Genomic DNA, 20,907 nt, shown 5'->3' with positions numbered 1-20,907 from the left:
AAATATAGGGACAGGTGGGGATGTTTGGTAGGAATATGGGATTAGTATAAATGGGTGGTTGATGTTCGGCACAGACTTGGTGGGCCGAAGGGCCTGTTTCAGTACTGTATCTCTAATCTAATCTAAAAATTTGTACTCCCAACCTCTCCCTAATGTATGCATTAAGAACCATGCGTCAGCAGGGGACAAAAATTAACTTTATTTTCTATACTAGATAGAGTTCTAGGCAATGATACAAGAGGATGCAAGGTGGTTAGAACTTAATGGGAAACAGAAACAGTGTATTAAGTCTCCTACTGCTATTCAGTGCAGCCTTTCTGCATTGATACAGAATACAGAAGTGCCATAACAGCTGCTTGCACAAGATGTTTTACTAAACCTCAGCTTGTGAGCAACATAAATTGTCCAATAGTTGAAATGGCACATCTGTGGAAACAACTTGGGTGAATGAGGATTTCTCTATCAATAAAACTTCATTACAGTAATTCAGGAACATTTACAAAGTTGGTTATCAATACTGAAACTAGCACTTACTATTTCACATTTTTATAATAGAAAATACAGAATTAATCATACTTTTTTGTAATGTTTCATTTCACAAAAAACAGTACTAACAGCAAGCCTCTCTTCAAAAGATTTATTTCATTAACAGATGAAGCACAGATTGAATCCATGCCAAGGTAGCAATGTTTTATTAAAATTCTCACTGGTGTTGGATCATTGAAGGAAATTTTAAGTTGAGTATCTCAGTTCTAGATCAGTTTAAATTTGGTTTCATCTCTATGCTACTTTCATACAACTTTTGTGCCAGAGTTTAAAAATCCTGCTGAACAATAATGAATATCCAGTCATTGCAATTGCAGCTGTAAATCCTTAGAATCCATTAGAGTAGTTGATCTTTGACTACTTTCAAGGAAATCACTCACTAGAGTTTGTTAAATAAATGCTTTTTTTTTTAAAGTTCTCTTTGAAACAAATCTTCACATTTACTAATCAGTAGACTCAGTTCCTTACTAGGGATAAATCAAATTTAGAATGTTCTGTTAAACAGCAATTAAACTTTGCAAATACATCTTATACTGGACACTATTTGATTGCAGCAAATATTTAATTTCTAATAGATTATAAATTTGTGCAATAAAAAGATAATCAAGATTGAAGTAAAGATACAAATTAAACTGAGAAGACTTTGGCATTTGTTCTGGTCACAAAATAGCTTTATTTTTAAATATTACATACGCATATCATAAGAAACATCAAGGTTTATTTGGAAATATCTGCACAAATGTCTTGGCAGAAACCCATGCAGAGTTATCCAAAATTTTACAACAATAATTTCACTATGAAATTTGCATTTTTAAATCTTCTTTAAAGGCTACGCGTTATTTTGGCAAACATTTATAATAAGATAAAAACCATATATCTTAGAATTCAGAACACCATATTGTCAGAAAATGGCAAATCTCTAAAGTTCACTGTTTTGCATCCTTGCGTCATGTGAATAGAACTAGTGCCCCCACTCTCTCGGATTAATCTATCCTTTAGATATTCCTGGAAAGAAGCACATACGCAGTTTGCTGTTCATAAAATGTCGGTTCACTAATCCTCAACTGACATACAAAAATCATTTGTTTTTGTGCCACCATTGTTCGCTTTCGCACCAGTTTCTCTGTAACTGACCATAAGCATTTTTTTTTCTTTTTAAAATTATTTTTTGCGTCAAACGCTACCAAGCTGCTGAAGGCACTGGGAGATGTGCCAATACCCAATGCGCACCACATCCAAACACGCGTAAACTACAAAACTTTGTGCTTCTTTAAAAACTAATATACCAACTTCATAAACAGCATCGTGTCTTTCAAATAAAAAGGCAACAGACTATAGTTTAAAAAGTTCATCCATCCAAATGAGTTGGAAAGCGTGGTAAACTAAGTGAGGCAGCAATGGCACATGGAGGAGCACTGAGGGGCGGTTCTAGGGATGGTGGGTCGGGTTTAGATCTAATCAGTTGGGGAACAGCGGGCAGAGGTTGGTGATGCACAGGTCACTCACGGTAGAAAACATATTCGGTGTAGCTGGTCCATATCTTATCATCGGTCTGATCATGTGCGAAGGCGCAGGTCCCGGTGGAGTTACAGGATACCATGTGGAAACCAGCCTCTGCCAACCTGTCAAACGCCTGCTCCAGGAAAGTAAACTTCAGGTAGTAACGCGACGTGTAGCGCTCGGGAGGCCGGTCCGGGTCCCTGCTCTCGTTCAGAGTCTCTCCGAACACCTCCTTGGCTAGGGCCGTCTTGCCGCACACCATGATCCTGGCTACTCTTCTAAACTTGGCGTCGGTCTGGCTGTCCCTGCCCAGCGTGTAGGAGCCCCGGTAGCCGATGGTGATGAAGCCCGCTCTCCTCTCGTTGCCGGTGCCGCTGACAGCCGCCGTGGCCGAGATGATGCTGCGGATCACATCCGTGCTGGGCGAGCCCTCCTCAGGGTCACTGGGGCAGGCGTCGTCGTTGATGGAGTTCTGTTTGCTGAGTTTGGGACTCAGCGTTTTGACGAGTTCGGGGAGAGCGAAGTACTCGGCCTCCCTCTGCAACCGGCTCCTCTCGGGGAAGTGGTCGGGTAGCACCAGCTGCTGGTCCCGCATGTAGTCCAGGATGTAGCGGAACAGAAAGCCGTCGCGGTCGATGAAAAACCGTCCCTTCCCGTCCCGCGCCAGCCCGCTTTTCCGCCCGAACATCTGTGACAGGAGGGAGTCGGGCACACTGAGTAGGGTGGAGTAGCGGGTGATGTACACCTGGCCGCCGACGTTCAGCTCTACAATCTCAGGGAAAGTTGTCTCCTCACTGACCATGATGGAGCTGGCGTTATCCGGCAGAGCCATCGCCGTACGGGGCTGAGAAACGCGCCTCCTACTCTCTCTCCCCCCGCTCTGCCTCCAAGTGAATTTTAAACCAAGCGACAACAGCGCGTGCTGCGCGAGAGCCGCCGGAGCCCGTGACGTCAGGCAGTGGGTGGGGCTGGGCTGGGCGAGCTGATCAATTTCAAGCAGCGCGTGAATGAATGTTTCCATTCCCGGAGCTCATTCCTTGTCATTCCTTGTCTTCCTGCCAGCACAATTGGCACCTTCATCCAACCAGATCTGTGAAGCTCTACTTAGCACAACGGGGCACTAATTTTCGATTAACTATAATTCGTTTGAATAATAAACCTCATTATTACTCGCTACTCCATATATTTGGGTTTACAGCTGTTATCAACTTTTGATCACAAAGCTCAGTCCTAAATTGGCAATTTTGCAAATACCTCCCGTCACCCCTACTATGTAGTATAGTTGGCATTGTTTTTACTTACAACAACTGCAAAGCCTCATATCCGCAATGAAACACATCCAAATATGTATTTGCATTTAGTTCAATTATGAAGATATCCAATGTATTTGTAATCACTAACCAATACAAAATACAAAATGGCCTGTGATTTTTTTTTTAAAACTGCAGTTCGCTGTGGGCAGTCTATATTGCTGAGTGAATGTCAATACTGTTTAGGAAACTATAAAAAAGACAATTTTCACACACTTTTAGCTGAGCAACCCCGGGTTAGCAAAGTTAACATTTTAATTCAGATGTTACATTAGTTATACTTAAAACACAATGGGCCAGAAGAAAGCAGTTCAGGCTAAACAGTATTTGAATGATACAATGACTGCAGTTGTTAGGGCTTTGTTTGTCCCGTATAAAATCCACACGGCCACTTTTAAGTTTAGTCTCATCTTTACTTCATTTTAAGAAATGTATTATAAAATGTGTTGTATCAGTTTGTTTTGTTAACTCGGTTTAGAGTATATGTTGCAACTCTCAATTACCCTATCATTAGATTTTCAACTTTATTCACTGTATAACTAGATGCAGTGCTTTCAAAATAAATATTACTCACTTGTTTCGATGCCTCTTTTTAAATATTTTGTAATTTCCTTTGAAACCATCATTCCTATCTGCGTTCATTTCAACCGTAATACCTAGGCTCCCAAAAAGGGAAAGCTGTTACTTTCAACTGACTTTTTAAAAACTAAACTATTATAAACCAATGGAGGTAAGAGCTTTTTTTTAAACTTCAGACACAAGTAGTGGAGTCGTGCCAATTCCAAAACACAGCTTTTCTTTGTCTATAATATCGGAGTGATACAGTATACCTTTTGTTTAATTATCTTGAACAAATATTTACTAGGAGGATGTCAATTTTAAAGATACTGTAATATAAACTGTAATAAACTATCACAGTTAAACGAAACAGTGCACCTACATTGTGCTTTGTTCAAACAACGATTTAGTACATATTAATTGAACTGAAGAAAATGATAGAAAATCTGCTCTTAACCAGATATGTCTTCAAGATTTTAAGGTATCAATTTTACCAGCCACTCGGAGACACTCTAGCAGGGCTTTTCTTCCTGCCAGATCATTCTGGGGACATAAATTATGAGGAGTGTTCCCATACAATCCCAGGGTCAATCGTCTTTGGGGTGCTCTGTAAGCTTACTTGAACTGAAACTGCTTTCACCTTACTGTTGTCACTGGAGCGGCAAAGGAAAGGAGAATTGCCATGCCAACAAGAAAGTTGACATAGAACAAATAGCTGGAAGAATATAGCATTCTTCAATGAAAAAAGGGAGGTACTTTGAACAAAAATATTCTCGTGCACAGCCTTTCCATTTTAAGAAATCATACATCACTGTCAAACTATGTGATTCAACTAACAGCCTGCTTTCGATCACCGCTTCTCATCAACCCCTCTCCTGGCAAAAAAGGAAATCCCTAAGATTCAATTGTACGAAATAATGCACTCACTCTTAGATGTTTCACAGCAGTAACATATTTCCAGGTTAATTATCCACAACTTTACTTTCATAGTTTATCGCATATCAAACCCTCTTAACCCCTTTAGATATCATTGTTTTCTTTATGCTTATGTTAATAACTTTATATTCGGTTGAGCCTAAAATGATATTTTACATTTTTCAAAACTTGCTTTCCTTATTCCTCACGTTATTTAAAATGTGTATCTTTCTCTTCATGGCTTAGCTATAGTTAGAGTAGGATTTTAATTTCTGTAGCTGAGTACACAGGCAGTATTTGATCAGTAAGATGAAGTATGGAAAAATATTGTCACTTTAACTTTTTACTTGTAAGATATACAAACAACTCTTCCCATTGCATCTCTACTACTATATTGTAAATGAGACCAGTATAGTATCAGCACCTTAACAAACTCAAAAAATGCATTTAATTTCGGAAAAAAATTAGCCATAATTTTCTTAATAGAAATATAACTTTAAGTAAAGGTGTCATGTATAGTGAGAATAATGTTTCTTTTGCCAGCAAAACAAAATTATTTGAATATCTTTCATGTCATGAAGATGTTCCAAAGCCCTTCGTAGCCAATGAATTACTTATTGTAATGTATTTGGTGTTATTATTTAGACAAACACAGCAGCGAGTTTCTAGCACAGCAAGCTTCCACAAACAGAAAAGGAGATAAATAGCCAGTTAATCTTTTTTTCCCCCGTGGTTTAGTTGAGGAATAACTGTGGACCAGGATAAAAGCTTCTTTTCGTCCATTGAATCATTCAATTATATATTGAAGAATTTACTCCAGAGTGTTAATAGCACAATTCAGAATAGCAAAAATACATAATTGAAATTTAGTAGAATGATACATTGTATGTAAAATTTGCCGTAAGTAGTGTGAAGCCAAAATACATTGATTTTCATTCTAAAGATTAAATCGATTTTCATTTATCCTGAATGCAAATTTAAGAGGCTGTAGTTTGAATATGCGATTAAAGCAATGCAGTACTTGTTACTAATATTTTAACAATTTGCTAATACGGTGACCTCTAGTGGTAGTGCAGAGTAAATTATTTTCATACAAATGCATCAGGCTATTGCAGTAACGAACTTCTGAATCATTTATAATGGGGGTATTTGGGTGCCTTTGATACGGAGGTAGTTCATGCTCAAAGTATGCTACAATAATTATTTTGATAGGCCAGCAAAATTGGTATTGCGCTTGTACATAGGGTCAGAGATCATTAGATCTATTCTAATCCCATTTTCCAGCACTTGGCCCGTAACCTTGTTTGGTGTTTCAAGTGCTCATCTAGATACTTCTTAAATGTTGTGAAGATTCCTGCCTCTACCACCCCTTCAGGTAGTGTGTTCCAGATTCCAACCACCCTCTGGGTGAAAAGATATTCCCTCAAATCCCCTCTAAACCTCCTGCCCCTTATCTTAAATCTATGCCTCTTGGTTATTGACTCCCCCACTAAGGGAAAAAGTTTCTTCCTATCTAACCTATCAATGCCCCTCAAAATTGTGTATACCTCAATCAGGACCCACTCAGCCTCTCTGCTCTAAGGAAAACAACCCTAGCCTATCCCAGTCTTTCTTCATAGCTGAAACGCTCCAGCCCAGGCAACATCCTGGTGAATCTCCTCTGCACCCTCTCCAGTGCAATCACATCCTTCCTATAGTGTGGTGCCCAGAACTGTACACAGTACTTCAGCTGTGGCCTAACTAGCGTTTTATACAGCTCCATCATAACCTCCCTGCTCTTATATTCTTTGCCTCGGCTAATAAAGGCATATGTCTTCCTAACCACCTTATCTACTTATGCTGCTGTCTTCAGTGATCTATGGACAGAGTACCCCAAAGTCCCTCTGTACTTCCTAGGGTTCTAACATCCATTGTATATTCCCTTGCCTTGTTAGTCCTCCCAAAATGCATCAGCTCACACTTCTCAGGATTAAATTCCATTTGCCACTGCTCTGCCCATCTTACCAGCCAATCTATATCATCCTGTAATCTTAGGCTTTCCTCCTCACTATTTACGATACCACCAATTTTCATGTCATCTGCGAACTTACTGATCACACCTCCTATATTCACGTCTAAGTCATTAATGTACACTACAAGCAAGGGTCTCAGCACCGATCCCTGTGGTACACCACTGGTCACAGGCTTCCACTTGCAAAAACAACCTTCGACCATTACCCTCTGCCTCCTGCCATGAAGCAATTTGGATCCAATTTGCCCAATTGCCCTGGATCCCATGGGCTCTTACCATCTTAACCAGTCTCCCATGCGGGACCTTATCAAAAGCCTTACTGACGTCCATGTCGACTACATCAACTGCTTTACCCTCATCTACACATCTAGTCACCTTCTCAAAAAATTCAATCAAGTTTGTTAGACATGATCTCCCCCTAACAAAGCCATGCTGACTATCCCTGATTAATCCCTGCCTCTCCAAATGGAGATCAATCCTGTCCCTCAGAATTTTTTCCAATAGCTTCCATACCACTGATGTTAGACTCACCAGCTTGTTTATCCCTGCTACCCTTCCTGAATAATGGTCCCAGACACTGCTATCACTATCCCTGGATATGTCCTCTCCCACTGGCAGGATAGACCCAGCAGAGGTGGTGGCACAGTGGTATACAGTAGGGAGGGAGTTGCCCTGGGAGTCCTCAACATCGACTCCGCACCCCATGAAGTCTCATGGCATCAGGTCAAACATGGGCAAGGTAACCTCGTACTGATTACCACCTACCACCCTCCCTCAGCTGATGACTCAGTACTCCACCATGTCGAACACCACTTGGAGGAAGCACTGAGGGTGGCAAGGGCACAAAATGTACTCTGGGTGGGGGACTTCAATGTCCATCACCAAGAATGGCTCTGTAGCACCACTACTGACCGATCTGGCCGAGTCCTAAAGGACATAGCTGCAAGACTGGGTCTGCGGCAGGTGGTGGGGGAACCAACATGAGGGAAAAACATACTTGACCTCGTCCTCACCAATCTGCCTGCTGCAGATGCTTCTGTCCATGAGTGTATTGGTAGGAGTGACCACCGCACAGTCCTAGTGGAAACGAAGTTCCGCCTTCACATTGAAGATACCATCCATCGTGTTGTGTGGCACTATCACTGTGCTAAATGCGATAGATTTCAAACAGATCTAGCAATGCAAAACTGGGCACCATGAGGTGCTGTGGGCCATCAGCAGAATTGTACTCAACCAAAATCTGCAACCTCATGGCCCGGCATATCCCCCACTCTGCCATTACCATCAAGCCAGGAGACCAACCCTGGTTCAATGAAGAGTTCAGGAGGGCATGCCAGGAGCAGTACCAGGCATATCTCAAAATGAGGTGTCAACCTTGGGAAGCTACAACACAGGACTATCTCCGTGCCAAACTGCGTAAGCAGCATGCGATAGACAGAGCTAAGCGATCCCATAACCAACGGATCAGATCTAAGCTCTGCAGTCCTGCCACATCCAGCCGTGAATGGTGGTGGACAATTAAACAACTAACTGGAGGAGGTGGCTCCACAAATATCCCCATCCTCAATGATGGGGGAGCCCAGCACATCAGTGCGAAAGATAAGGCGGAAGCATTTGCAACAATCTTCAGCCAGAAGTGCCGAGTTGATGATCCATCTCGGCCTCCTCCTGAAGTCCCCAGCATCACAGATGCCAGACTTCAGCCAATTCGATTCACTCCGCGTGATATCAAGAAAGGACTGAAGGCACTGGATACCGCAAAAGCTATGGGCCCTGACAATATTCCGGCAATAGTACTGAAGACCTGTGCTCCAGAACTTGCCGCGCCCCTAGCCAAGCTGTTCCAGTACAGCTACAACACTGGCATCTACCCTGCAATGTGGAAAATTGCCCAGCTATGTCCTGTACACAAAATGCAGGACAAATCCAACCTGGCCAATTACCGCCCCATCAGCCTACTTTCTATCATCAGTAAAGTGATGGAAGGTGTCATCAACAGTACCATCAAGCAGCACTTGCTTAGCAATAACCTGCTCAGTGACGCTCAGTTTGGGTTCCGCCAGGGTCACTCAGCTCCTGACCTCATTACAGCCTTGGTTCAAACATGGACAAAAGGCCTGAACTCGAGAGGTGAGGTGAGAGTGACTGCCCTTGTCATCAAGGCAGCATTTGACTGAGTACGGCATCAAGGAAGCCTTGCAAAACTGAGGTCAATGGGAATCAGGGGGAAAAACCTCCGCTGGCTGGAGTCATACCTAGCTCAAAGAAAGATGGTTCTGGTTGTTGGAGGTCAATGATCTGAGCTCCAGGACATCACTGCAGGAGTTCCTCAGGGTAGTGTCCTAGGCCCAACCATCTTCAGCTGCTTCATCAATACACTTCCTTCAATCATAAGGTCAGAAGTGGGAATGTTCGCGGATGATTGCACAATGTTCAGCACCATTCGTGACTCCTCAGATACTGAAGCAGTCCGTGTAGAAATGCAGCAAGACCTGGACAATATCCAGGCTTGGGCTGATAAGTGGCAAGTAACATTCATGCCACACAAGTGCCAGGCAATGACCATCTCCAACAAGAGAGAAACTAACCATCTCCCCTTGACATTCAACAGCATTACCCCCACTATCAACATCCTAGGAGTTACCATTGACCAGAAACTGAACTGGAGTAGCCATATAAATACTGTGGCTACAAGAGCAGCTCAGAGGCTAGGAATCCTGAGGTGAGTAACTCACCTCCTGACTCCCCAAAGCCTGTCCACCATCTACAAGGCACAAGTCAGGAGTGTGATGGAATACTCTCCACTTCCCTGGATTGGTGCAGCTCCAACAACACTCAAGAAGCTCGACACCATCCAGGACAAAGCAGCCCGCTTGATTGGCACCCCATCTGCAAACATTCACTTGCTCCACCACCGACGCACAGTGGCAGCAGTGTGTACCATCTACAAGATGCACAGCAGCAATGCACCAAAGCTCCTTCGACAGCATCTTCCAAACCCGCGACCTCTACCAACTAGAAGGACAAGGGCAGGAAATGCATGGGAACACCACCACCTGCAAGTTCCCCTCCAAGGCACACACCATCCTGACTTGGAACTATATCGCCGTTCCTTCACTGTCGCTGGAGCAAAATCCTGGAACTCCCGTCCTAACAGCACTGTGGGTATACCTACCCCAAATAGACTGCAGCGGTTCAAGAAGGCAACTCACCACCACCTTCTCAAGGGCAATTAGGGATGGGCAATAAATGCTGGTCTGGCCAGCGTCGCTCACATCCCATGAATGAATAAAAAAAAAAGCACATTTGCTGTCCTCCAATCCTCTGGTACCTCTCTTGTGGCCAGAGAAGATTTGAAAATTTGTGCCAGAGCCCCTGCTATCTCCTACCTTGCCTCACATAACAGCCTGGGATACATCTCATCTGGGCCTGTGGATTTATCCACCTTTAAGCCCGCTGAAATCGCTAATACTTCCACTATTTCAATGCTAATTTATTCAAGTTTATCACAATCCCCCTTCCTGATCTCTGCACCTACATTGTCCTTCTCCATCGTGAACACAGATGAAAAGTAATTATTTAAAACCTCACCTATGTGCGTCGGCTCCACACACACATTGCCACTTTGGTCCCTAATGGGCCAGAATCTTTCCCTGGATATCCTCTTGCCCTTAATATACTTATAAAATGCCTTAGGATTTTCTTTTATCTTGCCCGCCAGTGTTTTTTCATGTCCCCTCTTCGCTCTCCTAATTACTTTTTTAAGTACCCCCACTATACTTTCTATAAACCATTCAGGACTGAGATGAGAAGAAATTTCTTCACCCAGTGAGTGGTGAACCTATGGAATTCGCTACCACAGAAAGCAGTTGAGGCCAAAACATTGCATGTTTTCAAGGAGTTAGATATAGCTCTTGGGTTTAAAGGAATCAAAGGATTGTGGGGCAAAAGCGGGAACAGGTTACTGGGTTGGATGATCAGCCATGATTATGATGAATGGTGGAGCAGGCTCGAGGGGCCGAATGGCTTACTCCTGCTCCTATTTTCTATGTTTCTATACTCCTCTAGGGCTTCCACTGTTTTCAGTGCTCTGAATCTGCCATAAGCCTCCTTTTCTTTTCCTTATCTAATCCTCTATATCCCTTGACATCCAGGGTTCCCTGGACTTGTTGGTCCTACCCTTCACCTTTATGGGAACATGCTGGCCCTGAACTCTCACTATTTCCATTTTGAATGACTCCCACTGGTCTGATGTAGACTTTCCTATAATTAGCTGCTCCCTGTCCACTTTGGCCATGTGGTAAAGATGGCTCTGAGTTTGCAGTGTGCAGGAGTGGACTGACCAAATTTGCAAGACCCAGCTGCTCCTTTCAATGTTCAACCTCTACAAGAAAAATGGATGCAGCAAACCTGGCCAACAGTGCAATAGTCTGAGGCAGGAAATGTGGCCTGGCTTGGTTCCTAAAGGGCTGTTGCTAAGGGAAATGTATATTTTGTTGTGGGTACCATTCCACTTGTAGTGTAAGAGCAGTAACTATGGGAAAATTGGCAGAGCTGTGTAAGGAAATAATGAGGATGATTTTCATGTTGCCAACACTGCATTTGCAACTTGTGGGTGCATAAATAGTGCATATGTTTGAAGCACAAACTTACTGCTTGGTTTCTACCTATTTTGATTTTCAGGTGTACCTGAATCTAAGAGGCCAGAGAACTTCTGCCAAAAAATTGATGGGAGCCTCAATAATGTAATTTGGGGTCAAATGAGACATTTACCACCTCTACACCAGTTCCTGCTCTGCCTACAAACCATGGTTGGTACAAGCTGCAAGGCAGACAATTCCAGTGACATTTAAAGGATTCTCAGGTAAAACTAGAAAGTTTTGGGTGGTATTTTATTTCCATTATTGCATTTTATTGCTGCGTAGATGATTTCCAAACCTTTAAGCAGTTTCTGGCATGGCACTTCATACTTCAGGTGGGTTCTTTTGGATACAATACTCTAGCAAGAGGAGGGAGGAGGAGGGAATAAAACAAACAAAAGTGAGGAAGCATGAATAGTCGTGGTAGTTAAGGGACAGCAATCAGCTCCCTAGGACAATGCATTCCTCAACTGCAAGGATTGGTACTCAACTGGGCCTGCCCATAGAAGGGAGTTGATTGGTGAACAAAAGGCCTTCATGTCATCTTTTGAGACAATGGTGAATGCCCTGTATGGATTTTTTGGAGAATGTGTGGCAGTGCATCTGTGAACCCTCTGCAAAAGTGTGTCATGGTCTGTCATGAATACAGTGCATTCTGGAGTGCATGCCCATCACAAGACCATTTTCAGGGGAACTCTCGAGGACAGAGACACCAAGAACAGACATAAATGTTCTCAGAAGTGCTATGATTCTTATTATTGAGATTTGTGCTCCAATCTATAGGAACCTACCAGTAATTCAATAGGTTGTGGAGTCAGCTCAAGATATTTATTTTGGCAGTATTCCCACTCCCCAGTGGAGTCCCTCAGTCTATTCTCATGCCGACCACTCATTATCCCGCTGCAGTGCCTGAAAGTGCCTGCAGCACTACAGAAGACAGATTAGACAATTTCTTCACAGGGTGACTCCAAATCCATTAAATTCAGCTTGTTCTCATGTGCCAGTTAGTTGTCAGGTGCTTGTAACCAGTGCCTTCTTGGACATGGCTCCCGTTATAAAAGAACTATCTTATAGCCCTTGTACCCTGAGGAAAATTCCAGTTCCATCCTTTGTGGAGTGAACAACAGCAGCCTGCCATGCATTTGCTTCTGCCATTCAGATTAGGAAATAGGACAGCACACTTTATAGTGACACCACAGTGATCTATTCAGAAAAACTTTGTTATGCAAGTATCACATAAGTTTACAGCCCTTTATTCTATTATGATTCTATGATTTTAATTCTTCACAGTGCGGACATCGTTTTTTGGTAAGGAACAGTTAAGATAACAACTAAGCAGGATGGTGTGAGATGACAGGAGCTGCAGCAGATGGAATACACAGCATGTTGTTTGCAATACTTCATGCAGTGACCAGATCTGGAAATTATAAGAAGCAGTTAGCAGTTAGTGATTGCTGCTCTAATCTTCCAGGCTGCGCACCAGATTCCTTCATTTTCTGCTCTTCTACCTCATTCTTCTCAGCATCTGTGCAAGGTAAGTTTTCTATTCATCATGCTGCATGCTCACTCCATTTGTATGGAATAGCTATGCAACATGCAGCAGACCTTAGTTGTATTAGGGACCTTTGCTGAGCTTTTTAGAAGAACTACTTTTAAGCAGTACAAACATCACAATCTCTCTTTTAATATTGTCATGCCCAGTAAGGACATATCATAGTCCTAACTTTTAAGATACAATGTAGACTCTTTGAAATTAATCTTTCCTTTTAAAAAGTGGAGAATGTGCTGCAAAGATGGCTGCCGAAGATCAGATGACCTAGCCTGTGCATTCCAAAACTGCCTGTCTTGAAATGACAAAAGGATACATTCCAGACTAAGAGGTGTTAACTACACCCATCCTGAAATCAGCAAGAGACATTCCTGAATTGAATGGTTTTCTTCTGAGACAAAGGTGTGAAGGAGCCACATCATAACAGAGCAGTGCCCATCCAGACATCAATAGATAATCATACATTCAACATCATGGTCCATTGTGTGGTCACACCAGGGGAGAAGGCCATGTGTCAACTAACAGAAATGCTAATGTGATGGTTATTTGACCTAAAAAAAGTAGCCTTCTGGAGAGAGAGGAGAGGTCACATCACAAAAAGCAGTCCAGCTGGCAAGGAAGGAGCCCTGCCGCTAATTCTACACTTCAACTTGCTGCAGCAGAGAACTTAAAGTGACCACCGCCTCCAGTCTGAAGTCCTAACCACCAGAAATCTACAACACCTCAACAAGTTCAATACTACAAACACCCAAGCCTGCACCTTTAAAAGAGATTGTCCTCCTGAGAAGTTTCAACAGATTTGCTGTAAACTACCAACACCTACCTTACTTTGAATTACATCCTACCCTTCTCTATCTATCTATTCTTGTGTGTGTGTGTGTGTGTGTGTGTGTGTGTATGTGAGTGAATGTGTGCATGGGTGAGGTAGTGACCATTTCGGGAATTGTGTAAAAATAGTTACCTATTGCTTAACCTACGAGAAAACCTGTCATTTGTCTGTTTATTTGATTCTATAACACTCAGGGGCTAACTCACCATTTTAAACAAAACATGATTGCTGTCATTTAGGAGGTGAACTGTAGGAACCACCCACACCCCTTACCACCTCTCCGTAACAGTATGCTAATGGTGTGTACTATTTTAATTCTGTTTGAGGCATGTGTCTGATTGTATCTATGTTCCAATAATGTTTATGGTTTCTCAGTGGAGTCAGCAGTCATCCACACAGTTGTTGTAAGCCTTCAAATAATGAAGGCACAGTGGACTGGCCTTAATTCATGCATAATAGGCATACTGCTTTTTCTATGTCACCACCAGAACAATAATTTAATGGAACCGTCAGTCTATGTAGGGCATGGGGTTGATAGAGGAGCTCTAATATCTCCATGGCCTCCAACTGCAATATTCTGGCCTCTGAGGAGCCTTGCCATGATGAAGGTTATGTGCCCTGTTGAGCTCATCCCTCTTTTCCCCCCGAAAAACATTGTAAAGATGTTACCCTTTGTAATGTTTCATCTGTAACTTTCTGATACATGTGCTCACGGAAGAGTGGCTGCTCTGAACGAAGTTTCTGCATTGGCTTGGAAGAATGTTATCACAGTTTATTGCTGTGGCAACCTCGCTACTATGGGAAGAGCTGCCCCAGTTCTAGACAAGGGCTGCAGTTACTGCACATATGAAGTCCCCCAAAATGAAAATTGGTGCACTGTACAGCACCAAAAATCAATGCAGGAAGCAAATGCAACCAAAAATGAACACTAACATCCAGTACCATGCTTGACATGTGACTGCTTGACACCGACGTTGGATGCGCAAAACGACTCGTGTTTTATTTCCCAGCACTAACATCTCTCACAAAAGTAGGCCGAAGAAAGTTTAAATATCTTGCATTACAAACTTGATTCAAAGAGGTGACTGATTATAGAAAGACAACGATAAATAGAACATTTTCCTAAACCAGGAAATGAAACAAGACAACTTTCTGGATAAAGCTCTGAAAAAAGACAAAATGATGCCTTCAATAATGGTCAGCATGAGATGATTAGTTTTTAAATGGGTTATTAATGGCTCAAATTATTAAGCTAGCAATTTACGGGTAATGAATGCTCTGGTGAGCAATTGTGAAGCAATGATGGATTTTTTGACAAGTGTAGGAAAAAGATAACCAAATATTTTCAACATCTGGAGTGCATGTGAGCAAACTCAGCCAGCAATGTCTGCTTCAAAACAAATTTGATAATTAAATTAATGAAGTTACAGGATTCTTAACACCATGTTAAAAAAGGCAGCCATTTTGCAGTGACGTTTGCTGATGATTAGAGTTTCAGAATTTGTCACAAATATTAGCAATCCACCTGATCTTAATAAACTTCTTTACCCATAGAGTGGTAAGAATGTGTAACATTTCACAAGGAGTAGGTGAGGCAAATAGCATAGATAAATTAAAGGGGAGATGAGATAAGCAGATGAACAAGACAGGAATAGAAGGGCATGCTGATAGGATTAGATAGAGGGGTGGAAGAAGGTTCGTGTGAAGCATAAATGGCCTGTTTTTGTGCTGTAAACTCAATGTAACTCAATATAAATGCAAAAAAAAACATTTAGAACCAAATCTTGTTACAGCAACCTCAGTTTTCGAATCCAGTAGATAAATGAAGGATTAATCATGTGTTTACTTTATATCGATAAGCTCAGTGCTGGTGGCCATACACCTGACAACATATGTGTCATCATATGAGGGATGATGCATTAACGCAATTCTTGCAGTTGTAATGAAAAACTGCACCTATGGCAGTGCATCCTCTGCAAAGCTCTCAAATTTCATTACTGCAAAATGCAGCACAGTCTTGTACACCCAATTTTATGACCTCTGTCACCACAAAGAAAACCGTACAAATGTTGGCCCTTATAGATCTTGACTATTTTGTCATGTTTGGATAGTTTATATTTTATGTTCAATAAGAAAATACTAATTACTACAAAACACCTTTAAAGAACTACTATCAACTTTTGTTTACTAGTCAATTAAATACATGTTAAAATATAGAGGTATTATTGTAGCTGGTGAAACTTTTGGGTTCCTGACACAGTACCAGCCTCAGCCACTTTTCTAATAAAGCATCAAATTAAGAACCATTGTTGAGACCATCTTCTTTTGCAAACAGTTATGGGGTTCAGTATGAGGTGACATTTTATATAAATAAAATCCAATTAGTATTGACTCCCAGAATTTCCTACACAACTGCCAACCTAATAGTTCAAATGAAATTAAGTGGTAACCTGGCCTCTTTCTCCTTTTCTAGTTGTTTTTCATCCTTCTTCTTTCGACTTCTAAACAGGGATCTCAACCCCCTTGACTGCCTCAGTGTTGCCAGACCGCTTGTCTGACGTCCAGGTCTGAATGAGCCTCAATTCCCTCCAATTAAACATTAGGAAGACCAAAGTCATTGGGCTGAATTTTAACTTTCAAACCCATTTTATGCTGCAGAGGTGGGAAGTTTCAGCAGGGGGTTTGTCAATGTCTTTTTAACCTAGTCACTGTATTTGCATCTGACATCCAGGTTTCCTGACCAATTAGAGCAGGTAGGCATGTTGACAACACACATCAGCCTATTTCAGTTACAATATTTAAAGGGACCACACAAGGATCAGAAATGAATAATTGTAGAAATGTTATGACAGATCCAGGAACTGCACAAATGAGTCTCAACAAAGGCAGCACCATGCTTCAGCGATGCATCTGTGGAAGTGATGCTGCGGGCTTTAAGGGCACGCAGGCAGATTCTATTCCCCTCCGCTAGGAGAAAGAAGGTAGCCTTAGAAAACAAGTAGGTGTGGTTGGAAGCCGCAGACGTCATCACCAGCAGGGGTGTGGTACCTCGCTCCTGGATATAGTGCTGCAAGAGGTTCAATAACCTATTCAGGGCAGAAAAAGTGAGTGGCATAGCATATTCAAGTACAAATCCTCTTGTACTGCCTTCCCCAGCACATCACTTCTCATATCAGCTGACCTTGTAGGTGCAACCATCTCTCTCTGTTGAGGCATCTCCTCACATCCCCATCTGATGATCAATGGCACCCTTAAGTTTTTGAAATGTCACACCTATCCCTCACAGTGCCGCTCCGCATATGTTGTCCTCCATCTTCTCAAAACATTCCACTTCTCATACTAATACGTCTTCTTTCTCTCCTTGCAGAAGAGAGCACAGAACACCATGAAGAGGCAAAGAATCAGCCTTGACAGTAGCAGAGGAGGTGGTGATGGAGATGTCTGGTCTCCACATGCATGGTCATTAGAGAAGGAGAGATGGGCGTCTCCCAGCTACCTGGTGAAGGACTGAAATATCACACAGCCAGATAGCATACAACAGTCACTCACGTTGACTTGATGTCAGCAACTGCTAAAATATGATCTGCACAAATATGTTAGAACCCACTCATCTTGTATATAGAACGTAAGAAATAGGAGCAGGAGTAGGCCATTCGGCCCTTTGAGCCTGCTCCATCATTCAATAAGATCATGGATGATCTGATTGTGGCCTTAACTCCACTTTCCTGCCCAATGCCCTTGACTCCCTTGTCAATCAAAAATCTGTCTAACTCAGCCTTGAATAAATTCACTGCTCTCTGGGGAAGGAAATTGCAAACACTAACAACCCTCCGAGAGAAGAAATTCCTCCTAATCTCCATCTTAAATGGGAGACCCCTTAATTTGAAACCTCTAGTTCTAGATTCCCCCACCAGGGGAAAATATCCTCTCAGCACCTATCCAGTCAAACCCCTCAAAATCTTATACATTTCATTGTGATCACCTCTCAATCTTATAAGCTCCAATCAGCATAGGCCCAATCTGCTCAAACTTTCCTCATAAGAAAAACCTATCATCCCAGGAATCAGCCCAGCGAACCTTCTCTGAACTGCTTCCAATGAAGATATGTCCCTCCTTAAATAAGATGACTAAAACTGTACAGTATTCTAGGTGCATTCTCACCAATGCCCTGTACAGTTGTAGCAAGACTTCCCTACTTTTATACTCCATCCCCCTTGCAATAAAGGCCAGCATTCCATTTGCTTTCCAAATTACTTACTGTACCTGCATGCTGACTTTTTGTGACTCATGTACAAGGACACCCAGGTCCCTCTGTACCACAGCATTCTGCAATCTCTCTCCTTTTAAATAATATTCTGCTTTTCTAATCTTCCTGCCAAAGTGGACAACCTTACATTTTCCCATATTGTACTCCATCTGCCTAATTTTTGTCCACTCACTTAACCTATCTATATCCCTTTTCAGACTCTTTGCATCCTCCTCACAACTTGCTTTCCTACCTATCTTGGTATCATCTGCAAATCTGGTAACTATACAGTCAGTCTCTTCATCCATTAATATAGATTGCAAATAGTTGAGGCCCCAGCACTGATCCCTGTGGCACTCCACTAGTTACTGTTTGCTAACCTGGTAAATTGACCCATTTATCCTGACTCACTGTTTCCTGCTAGTTAGCCAGTCCTCTATCCATGTTAATATATCATGCCAAACACTATGAGTTATTATATTGTGTCGTCACCTTTTATGTGGCACCTTATTGAATGCCTTTTGGAAATCCAAAAACACTATATCTATTGCTTCCCCTTTATCCACCCTTTTTACATTCTCAAAGAACTCTAATAAATTTGTCAAACATGATTTCCTTTTCACAAAATCATGTTGACTCTGCCTGATTGTGATTTTCTAGATGTCCTGTCCCTCTTAAATAATTGATTCTAGCATTTTCCCAATGACAGACTTTAGGCTAACTGGCCTATAGTTTCCTGATTTTTGTCTCCCTCCTTTCTTGAACAGATGTGTTACATTTGCAGTTTTCCAATCCTCTGGGACCTTTCCAGAATCTTCCTTTAAGACCCTTGATGCAAGCCATCAGGTCCAGGGGACTTGTCAGCCTTCAGTCCCATTACTTTTTCTCTAGTGACCATGATTGTTTTAACTGCCTCCCTCCCTTTTGCCTCTTGATTTTCTACTATTCTTGGAATTTTTTTGTGTGTTCTACTGTTAAGATGGATACAAAACACTTGTTCAAAGCCTCCTCCATTTCCACATTTCCCATTAATAATTGCTCAGTCTCGCCATCTAAGGGACCAATGCTCACTTTCGCTACTCTTTTCCTTTTTATATATTTGTAGAAGCTTTTACTGTCTGTTCTTATATTTCTTGCTAGTTTTCTCTCATACTCCAATTTCTCCCTTTTTTTAGTCATTCTTTGCTGGTTTCTGAAATTCTCCCAATCTTCTGGCCTATCACTAATCTTTGCAGCATTGCATGCCTTTTCATTTGATACCACCCTTAACTTCCTTAGTTAGCCACATCCTTCTGGCAGTCTTTCTTCCTCAGTGGAATATATCTTTGTTGAGAGTTATGAAATATCTCCTTAAATGTCTGCCACTGCTTCTCTACCATCTTATCTTTCAACCAATTTTCCCAGTCCACTTCAGCCAACTCTGTCTTCATACCCTTGTTTAAGTTTAAGACACTTGTTATAAATCCACATTTCTCACTCTCAAATTGAATATGAAACTTTATCATATTATGAACACTTTTGCCTTTACTATGAAGTCCTTAATTAATCCTGTCTCACTCCACACTACTAGGTCCAAAATAGCCTGATCCCTGGTAGGTTCTAGAATGTATTTTTCTAAGAAACTGTCCAGAATACACTCTATGAACTCATCCTCCAGGCTACCTTTGATTTGATTTGTCCAATTGATGTGAAGATTAAAATCACCCAAGATTATTGCCGTACCTTTCTTGCAAGCCCCCATTATTTCTTAATGTATACTCTGTCCTACTTTGTAGCTATTGTTAGGGGGCCTATAAACTACTCACACTCGTGGCTTCTTTCCTTTGCTATATCTTGTCACCGCCCAAACTGATTCTACATCTTGATCTTCTGAACCAAGATCATTTTTCACTACTGTACTGATCTCATTCTTTCTTAGCACAGCTGCCCCACCTCCTTTTCTTTTCCTCCTGTCCTTCTGAAATGTCAAGTACTCTTGAATATTCAGGTCCCAGCCGCAGTCACTTTGCAACCATGTCTCTGTAATGGCTATTGCAGTGTTTTGAGAATTGTACATATTGTTCACTTGGGGTTACCATGCACACGAGCCAGCAGGGGGAGTTGAAAGAGAAAGTGAAAGTAAAACAAAATAAAGATTCCATTATGTTCAGCAACAATGCTGTTTTTGTCTCCGTCGTTACCTCACATTTCCTACTAAACTCATTCCAGGTCCAAGACCATCACAATGGCGACAATGTAAAAAGAAAACAGATGGGTAAAAAACAGAAACAATGCTTCCAGGTATGAGATTTTTGAAAGGTTTAAGTCTGCTCTTCTGAAGACAGTATTTTAAGTACACCCATGAAACTTGTACACTGATCTCTCCAAAATAAAAATCGAATCAAAAAAAAATCTCAGATCATTGCGGAGAAGTTTCCTCTGAAAAGGAACATGATGCTGGATCCTGAATCATGCATTATCACTGCACTGCTGATCAATATGGCATTGTCTATGCCCAACCTACACCTTTTGATGTGCATTCAGAGCCATCATCTGTATCCACACATTGATAACAGTGGCTGCGACATTTCAAAGGCACGATGGCAGATTTCGTAATCAGAGACAACACAAGGAAAAAGGCAGTTGACTGGAGAGACAGCCTTCGATTATTTTTGTTTTGATTTCCTGTTCGACATGTTCAACATCACCAAAGTCACATTTAGTTGCTAATTGCCTCAGTCGCATGCAATATTGGTCAATTATCTTGTTTGCTTCTTGTTAGTGCGTTGGAATACAATAGTTTTGCATATGGCTTTGGTGCTAC

The 20,907-nt window shown here is 41.8% G+C and overlaps 1 protein-coding gene across 1 annotated transcript; it reads right to left on the bottom strand.

Moving 5' to 3' along the window:
• Window positions 1-1,196: 1,196 nt before the first annotated feature.
• On the bottom strand, window positions 1,197-2,923 carry LOC137377910 (BTB/POZ domain-containing protein KCTD12-like). The gene has a single exon (XM_068047984.1). It carries the CDS (start codon window positions 2,876-2,878, stop codon window positions 2,045-2,047), a length of 834 nt encoding a protein of 277 aa, XP_067904085.1. The 5' UTR covers window positions 2,879-2,923; the 3' UTR covers window positions 1,197-2,044.
• Window positions 2,924-20,907: the final 17,984 nt, after the last annotated feature.

The sequence above is a fragment of the Heterodontus francisci genome, chromosome 15 (genome assembly GCF_036365525.1).
Source record: "Heterodontus francisci isolate sHetFra1 chromosome 15, sHetFra1.hap1, whole genome shotgun sequence".
Lineage (NCBI taxonomy): Eukaryota > Metazoa > Chordata > Chondrichthyes > Heterodontiformes > Heterodontidae > Heterodontus > Heterodontus francisci.
Note: the sequence above shows the minus strand (reverse complement) of the source record. Positions and strands in the feature narration are given on the sequence as shown.